The following is an 8,124-nucleotide window of genomic DNA, read 5'->3' as shown; positions in this document are numbered from 1 at the left end:
AAAAGTGAGGGCCACTACCTTATTACTTCCAGCCTATAGAAATCAAAGTTCCTCACTCTGCATCTTTTGACATCCGAGGAGGGAAGTCCTCATTACTGTTAGCAGACATGAGAGTTTTAGGTCCCACTATGCCTCCACTGATACTTTCTTGTTCCCCAAAAAGTCTCTACTGACACTACTAGGGTGGTGGCCTTGTTCCTGCGGTGATAGTGAAAGCCCTGACTCTTTATAAATCCTCCTCTGACACTACGTCAGGTCAGAGGAGGATTGGCTGCTTTTTACTAACTGGTAGGAGTGGAAGTTCATGTTCCCCATGTGGTTTCCACTACTGACACTGCAGAATTTGAGAGGGCAAACTCCTTATACTCTGGTGAGGGTAGACCACTCAGGTCCCCATTCAGTCTTTGCTGGCATTGCTGGGGTCTGAGCCAGTTTTTTCTTTGGTGTTTGACAGGAGAAGAGTGTTTCTTTCTAATGTTTTCTGTCTTGTTAGGCTGCTTACTTTTGACTAGCGGGAGAGCAGGCTTTTTGTTTGTTTTGTTTGTTTGTTTGTCTGCCCTCCTTGGCATTTCTGTTTTTCTGACTCCTTCATCTCCAAGTCTGGGATAGACAAGGCAAAAAGAAAACCCAAGGAACAATACTACTGTATTGTTTCTCAGATTGTTTCAGAGTCTTCTTATGTTTGTTTTATATATAATGTCTAGGGCTTTTAGTTGAATTAGCAGGAGAGATAGGGAAGAGAACATTTACTTCATCTTCCTAAAAGTAGAAGTTATTTCTTGTATCTATTTTTTTAAAAAGCAAACCTCTGCCCTCCTTCACTATCCCACTTTAGAGCTCTTTTCTCTGCTCCATTTTAGAACCAGACTCTTCGAAAGCAATTGTCTATGCTTATTTTCTCCAGTTTCTCTCTTTTCATTCTTTCTTTTAAACCTATTCTAGCAAAACTTTTATCGCTGCGACTCCTCTGAAACCACTCTTGTTAAGGCATCATTTACAAGTGAATAATCAAACCAATAATACTTACAAAACTGTGGCTGAAGCTAAAATTGTACTTAGAGGGAGGTCTATAGTGTTAAATGTTATATTAAAAGAGAAGAAAAGCCTGAAAACAAATGAACTGGTATCTAATTTTAGAAGTTAGAAAAAGGATTAACCCAAAGAAAGAAGAGATAAAAAGATGTCCAGACCTTAGTAAAATAGAAAAAAGATACAATTGAGAGAATTAAATTATGGCAAGGTGATTAAGAAAAGCAAAGAAAAGGCAAAAATATATAAATATAATAATCATATTAGAAAATATTATAAATATTTTAATTGGCATATTTAAATAAAATTATATATGAGATAAATGATCAGAAAAGTGTATAAATGACCAAAACTGATTTAAAAAGACATAGAAAATCTGAATGGTCTGATAGCCATTTAAAATGCTGATTTAGTAATTAAAAGGTTTTCCTTCCCTCAGTGAAAAGGCCCAGGTGGATTTTCAGTTGCTGAGTTTGGACAAATCCTAATTCCAGTGTTCAGTAAACTTTTTCAGAAAACAGAAGAAAGGGTACTATTTCTCTCTTTTTTTTTAAGCTTATGGTATAAGCTTGTTATAAAACTAGAAAAGAGAGTGTGAAAGAATAAAATTTACAAGCCAGTCTCACTTATGAACATAGTAAGATATCTAGCAGTGTATAAAATAGGTAACATGACCAAGTTTGGCTTATTCTAAGAATGTAAGAGTTAAGTAACACTAGAAATTTATTCAGATATTTACACCTTAATAAAACAATAAGTTACTACACATCACAATGTTGATTTAGAATAGTGAAAATCTTGGTTAAAACTGAGAATGCTAGGTGTCTACGTCATGAGTACTAAAATTCAGTTTTGAGTGGAATACGTTGGTCTCAGTAGATGGCACAACTAATTTGATCGGAGGGAGTCAGATGATCTCAGAGAGCGCAAACTGAGTTAGGTTTTGATGAGTAATATTTTGTCAAAATGTTAGAAGGAACAGCATATCAGGTAGATAAAATAATGTGTGCTAAAGCATAGCTGTGACATTTGGGAATGGTAAGTGAAATTATAACTAGAGCACAGTTATATTTTAAGGATATTGGGCCCTGGCAGGAGATGAGACTGGAGATTTGTGCCAATTGTAAAAGGCTTTGTCTGCCTTGCTTCTTCCTAAGTAGGGGAATATATCAACCCAGGGAGTCAGAAAGCCAGTAAATATTTGTGAACATTCCATCTCTTTAGCTTCTTATACTTCATGTCTAATCTTTAGAAATAACATGTATTACTTGTTTGCATTCTTTTGTATATGTGCCTTATGTGAAGTTAGGTGCTATCACTGATTTACTTTGATTTTTTGTTTACTAAAAATGTAGGAATCTGAGTTTATGACTGAATCACTAATGTATTTCCTCTGGGTTATATACTAAACTTGTAAAAGCAATCATGGCTAATCTCTTTCACCAAGCTGGTGCCTAAGAACTGGTGCCAGTGAAATTTGTATCAGAGGCCTGATTAATTTTATTTGTTCTGTCATCTTAACTTTATTTGTGGTAAAAGCACATTTTAGTACATCTCTTTTTATCAAATATTTGTGATTTTATTGGAGTTTTTGATGGAGTTGTGTTTTGTTTTTTTTTCAAGAAAAGTTATTGGAGTGAATTTTCATTGATTGCCAGATTTTCTTTTCTTTTATCATTTTTCATTTTTGTATTGCATTGGTAGATACAAGGCAATAGTTTGTTATTCTAAATTTGTGAATCAGAGAATTTTAAACCTAAATTAACTTCATAAATGTGCTCACTTTTTTCTTTAATGCATTCCTTCTAACCCCTAAAGATGCTTTTATTTAATTTTCTTAATTATGTGATATGTTTGATTTTTTTAATTTAAGGTGTGACTGCACAGAAAAGTTACAGAACAAATTTGACTTTTTGCGCTCACAGTTGAATGATATTTCTTCATTTAAGAATATCTACAGATATGCCTTTGATTTTGCAAGGGTAGGTGGAATTTCCATGTTTTCAATTTTAATATTTTTTTAATCTTGAAACCACACTTAGGGAAACTTTTTTACCTTTATTTTAGGATAAAGATCAGAGAAGCCTTGATATTGATACAGCTAAGTCTATGTTAGCTCTTCTCCTTGGGAGGACATGGCCACTGTTTTCAGTATTTTACCAGTACCTGGAGGTATGTATGTGTTTTTATTTTTAAAATAATATTTTAAAACTTAAGCTGATTGAAAATATACCTTTAATTGAAGAAAAACAAGTAGATTTTTCAATACTGTGCTTTTTAAAAATTCTGCTTAAGTGTTTGAAAATTTGTTAAAATGTGTATGTATCTGCTGTCATTTTTAGACATGAGTTCATGTTCATTAACATATTCTGTACATAAGTTCATTTTTATTCCCTGCCTTGCAACCCCCCCCCCCAAAAAAAAGATAAAAAAGAAACCTTCAAGAAATATATTTTAGCACAGACATCCTTCATGTAAAATTAGTTTCTTGGGATTTTTGCAGGAGAGAATTTATGCTAGTGCACAAATCTCAAGCTTTCTAAATCAGGTTTCTCTCTGTTATACAGGGTATTAGGCTGAAAAAATCAATATAAGAGAACCAATTTTAGTATTAAAACTTAGGCTCAATCTAAAGAATTAAAATAAACTTTATTTCCACAAATATGAGGATGTACTTAAATATAGTGATTACTGAGAAATGTATGCTGAATTTATGAAGAAAGTATTCTTTTAGAAGGTTTATTATAGCACCTTCTGTATGTGGTGGTTTGAAGAAGATACTGTCCTTTTTTTCATTGCTTTCTTTAGTTTCCTATCTGTTTTTGTGCTTCTTTCTATTTTATTTTGTTTATTTCATTTTATTTCATTTCATTTCATTTTTTTGTATACTTCTCACTGTTTCTTGAATACAGATGCTTTTGCTTTGAAAATAATTTCATAAAGCTGGTTGTTTATCATAACAGGTTCCCCAGATTAGTTTCATTTAAAACTTGTGATAATAGACAGTGGTATAAGAAGGTCTTATGTGAATGGGTTTGTGCACACTTAAATCTTTAAGCCTAATAAAGTAGATTGGTTGATGGATGTTATCAATCTTCCTCATATTAGTAGTTTTGGGGCAACGGTAAGTATAACTCTGTAAACATATTCCCCTCTAATAGGAGCTGAGAGAAGTAAATATTTTCAGATGCTTGTTATGTGGAGGGTGTTTGACATACATTATCTTTTTAAATCTTTATAACACCATTTTGAATTATGTTTTATCTCCACTTAGCCAATGAATAACTTTCCCAAGGTCACTCAAGTAGCAGAAGTGAGATTTGAACCCAAGTCTGTGCCCTTTCCATTGCCTCCAAAGATGCCAACTTCAAAATGTGCTAAACAGTAAATCTTACGTAAAGAAATGATTTAGTGAGAAGCAGTAGGAGGGAATTTACTGTGTTAGGAAACATTGTATAGCTTGATCTCATTGGTGATTACACAAGCATATACATTGGTAAAAGTTTATTGAGTTTTACCCTTATTATTAGTGCCCTTGACACTCATGTTATTCCTCAAGAATGAAAGAAGGGGACTTCCCTGGTAGTCTAGTGGATAAGATCCATGCTTTCACTGCAGGGGTTGGATCCCTAGTGGGGGAACTAAGATCCCGCATGCCGTGCCCCGCCCCCCCCCCCAAAAAAATTAAAGAATGAAAGAAAAGTAAAGGGAAAAATTAATTTGATGAAGTTGACATCTAAATGACCCTGAGGATTCTCTTAGAAACGCAAATAATTAAAAGAGGAATAAATGTTTTAGGAAAGACTAAATCACAAAAAGAAGGTTATAACTGTGTTTATTGAAGTCCAGTCCTAATAAATAGTGCTTGTTCTATAATCCAAAATTTATATCATTTCTACAGCAATCAAAGTATCGCGTTATGAACAAAGATCAGTGGTACAATGTGTTAGAATTCAGCAGAACAGTCCATGCTGATCTTAGTAACTATGATGAAGATGGTGCTTGTAAGTATAATATAATGTTTTCCTATGAAAGTAAAATTCTTAAAACTATTAAATGAGAACGTGGATTTGTGTAGCATTACCATAAAGGATTTAAACTTCCTAACAATTTCTTATTTAATTATGTGAGAAGTGTGGAGGAGGCAGGTGTAGAAGGTAGAGAACTTAGATTGAGCAACATTATAAAATCTGTGCTGGTAAATGAAATATTTTTGGTTACTTGGTAGCTAAATTTAGAATATAATTTCTGCAGCTAGAAGCTAAAATTCTGCTTTATTCCTGCCTTTCCTGGCATTTTCCTATGAAAGAAAAGTATAGTCATGATTTTAAAAATAGGAAAGCAAAACCTCAGCTACAATAGCAGAAGCTTTAAAATTAATATCATAATAGCCATTCACAATATGGCAAATGATGTCAAAGTAACTTCCCTCAGGAATTATTGAGTAAACAAGAAATGAAATATTGACAATTTTTTAATCCTTCAAATTAAAATATCTGTCCATCCCCTTCAGTGGAAAATCCAGAATGCCATAAAATAGAACTTTGAAGTAATGATAAATTATTTAGCTAAGCCGAACGAATTCTCACGATAAATTATTTCCCACCATCAGTTTGGTTGCATATGTTGTTTTAATGTTGTGAAGGGTTACATAGAAAAGATATATTCCTATAAATGTAAACTGAAATTATGGACTTATTTTGTGACACTGAAGAAACAAAATACTGAAGAAGGGATAACTTTATTTCTTTCTATATATATTGTGTCTCCCCCTACAAAATGGTATAAAATTTAATATTTTTAGAAATAATACCTTACAGCAGTAAACTGGCAGCCCAAGGACTATGGCTGGCCTGCAAATGTGTATTTTCATGTGCATTTGAGTCAACATTATAACTGAGACATTTTGTATAAAAAAACAGCTTCTGGATTTGCTTGAAAAGTTAGAAAATCTGACAAAACTGTTCCTGTGTTCTTTTATAGGAATTAGGCTGGAACCAAGTAGTGGCTTATGTTGGACTTGCGTTCCGGTGTGCTGGTCCACAGTATGCCAACGACTAGGTTGCTTTTCAGTTGCCATTTATTATTATACTGGTCTGCTGTTTTTCTTACGGTAGAGAAGTATGTCTATCGAAAGCAAGAGAAAAAGTGAGACCACCAGAGGGTTGTGTGCTTTAAGAAGAATAGGGCAAGCATATTTCCTTGTGGCAATGAGTTTCCTACATTTACAAAAAATAAACAGCTTATTTAAACTACCTATCTGACTTTTGTAAGTAAATGAATTTGAACCCCCTGCGTTACAAAAATACCTTTTTACAATAGTTCTTAAGTCAGGTATTTGTTAGGTACTTGCTTTGTGTTCACATTTATACTAGATCCTATTACTGGAACAATATTATAAGTCTCTAATATGGCCACACCTTCAATAAACTTAGAAACTTCTTGGTGAGGTAACAGAAATACTACGTTAAACACTTTTCAGATTGTTTAATAATTAAATGGCAGAAAGCTGTGGGCAGTTAGAAAAAGAGAGAGGTTAATAATGACTTAGTATTGGAGAGTTCATGAAACAAATCTTGAGAGGAGGTTTCTACAAATATCTATTGTGGAAAGTCCCTTATGTCAAAAAAAAAGAAAAAAGGCTAAGAAAGCACTCATTAAGTAGAATAGGGAGGCTGAAAGGAAACCACCTGGAGAAGGGACGGGTCAGTTCCCTATCATCACCACAGACTTTGTGGGGAGTTTGTTTTATAGTTGGAGAGATGTGTTCCCTGAACTCTAATAAAATTGCTCCTTTTATTTCTAGGGCCTGTTCTTCTTGATGAATTTGTCGAGTGGCAGAAAGTTCGTCAAACGTCATAGCAAGAACTATTGTGAAGAAAATGCAAACCTTTAGATCCTTATGTGTGTACAAGCTAATGAGACGAGGAAAAAAAGAAAAAACCAAAGGGGTGCATTTTCACTCATAAGAAAGACTTCTCATAGTACTTTTTTTTCCTTTTTTTTAAAGGAAGTTTTCTTGTTACATGTTATGGGCATTGAGCCACACCTCTTCCGAGACTGAATATTGAAGTTTTTGTTTTGAGTTATGTTTATAACATTTATTTCAGAACAATAAAGATTCAGATTTGTGACAAAGGCCTTAAAGTGAAGATGTCCCTTGAGTGTCAGAGTGGTATTTATTTTTGTAAATTTTAATTCTTGAATTTTAGAGGTCTGTCATACTGGAAATTTGTGGAAATTTAAAGATTTTAAACAATCTTAATATTTGGCAATGCAGTCTGCTGATGGTATAACTCATTATATTCATTTCTGCACAATTAGAAAGAATATTTTTTGGCCTTGACTTCTGGGGTAATGATTTTCTGATGCAGCTAATAAAATACATTTCTGGATATTGGAAGTGCTCCAGCTTTCAGCTGTGGTTTTCTGTGAAAGCAGCCAACATACTGTGCACATACTCTATCTGCACAGTTTAGAATTGGAAAGATTATGTCTAGTTATTTTTTTTCCTAACCATTAAATAGTATTGTCCATAAGCATAAATCAGCATTGCATGTATATTCTTAATGTGAATTTTAAGTTTTCTGTATTCTATCAGTTTAAAAATTTCATTTATATTTGAAAGAGCAAGGTTCATATATTAATGGTTTCAAAATCAGACAGCCTTATGAGAGAAATTAAGACTAGTATTGAAGCTGTATCATCATCATTATTGTTGTTGTTAGTGGCATATATATGTGATCTTTTTTAACTGTCATTTTGTGATTTGGGGAGTTTTGTTGAGGGCACCCCTCCTCCATCTCTTTTTTGGTCATAAGGAAACCTTAGCTCCGATGTTGTGGACTTAGTTAAAATATATATTGGAAAAAATATATAATAGAATAAGGACTTATGGGAGAACTCTGGGTGTAATTGTGCCCAACTCAAGGGTGCCATTTACATTGGTACAATTACATTGCTAATTATCATATTTCTGACTTGGCAATAAAGTATCTTGAGGACAGGACAGCCTTTTTTTTAATTCACACGAAAGGCATCTTTTGGACTAGCAGCAGGGCTGTTTGTACATTCCTTTTCAAACTATCCAATGTC

General features: G+C 33.4%; 1 protein-coding gene across 1 annotated transcript in view; it reads left to right on the top strand.

Annotated features, from left to right (window-relative positions):
• The window catches only part of DCUN1D5 (defective in cullin neddylation 1 domain containing 5), a 25,264-nt gene extending 18,373 nt beyond the window's left edge, over positions 1 to 6,891 (top strand). The window contains exons 5-8 of the mRNA XM_007448561.1: positions 2,903 to 3,011; positions 3,097 to 3,201; positions 4,931 to 5,033; positions 6,836 to 6,891. Coding sequence (XP_007448623.1) covers positions 2,903 to 3,011; positions 3,097 to 3,201; positions 4,931 to 5,033; positions 6,836 to 6,891 — 373 coding nt within the window. The remainder of the gene's footprint in view (positions 1 to 2,902; positions 3,012 to 3,096; positions 3,202 to 4,930; positions 5,034 to 6,835) is intronic.
• Positions 6,892 to 8,124: the final 1,233 nt, after the last annotated feature.

The sequence above is a fragment of the Lipotes vexillifer genome, unplaced genomic scaffold (assembly GCF_000442215.2).
Source record: "Lipotes vexillifer unplaced genomic scaffold, Lipotes_vexillifer_v1.1 scaffold593, whole genome shotgun sequence".
In the NCBI taxonomy this organism is placed as follows: domain Eukaryota; kingdom Metazoa; phylum Chordata; class Mammalia; order Artiodactyla; family Lipotidae; genus Lipotes; species Lipotes vexillifer.
Note: the sequence above shows the minus strand (reverse complement) of the source record. Positions and strands in the feature narration are given on the sequence as shown.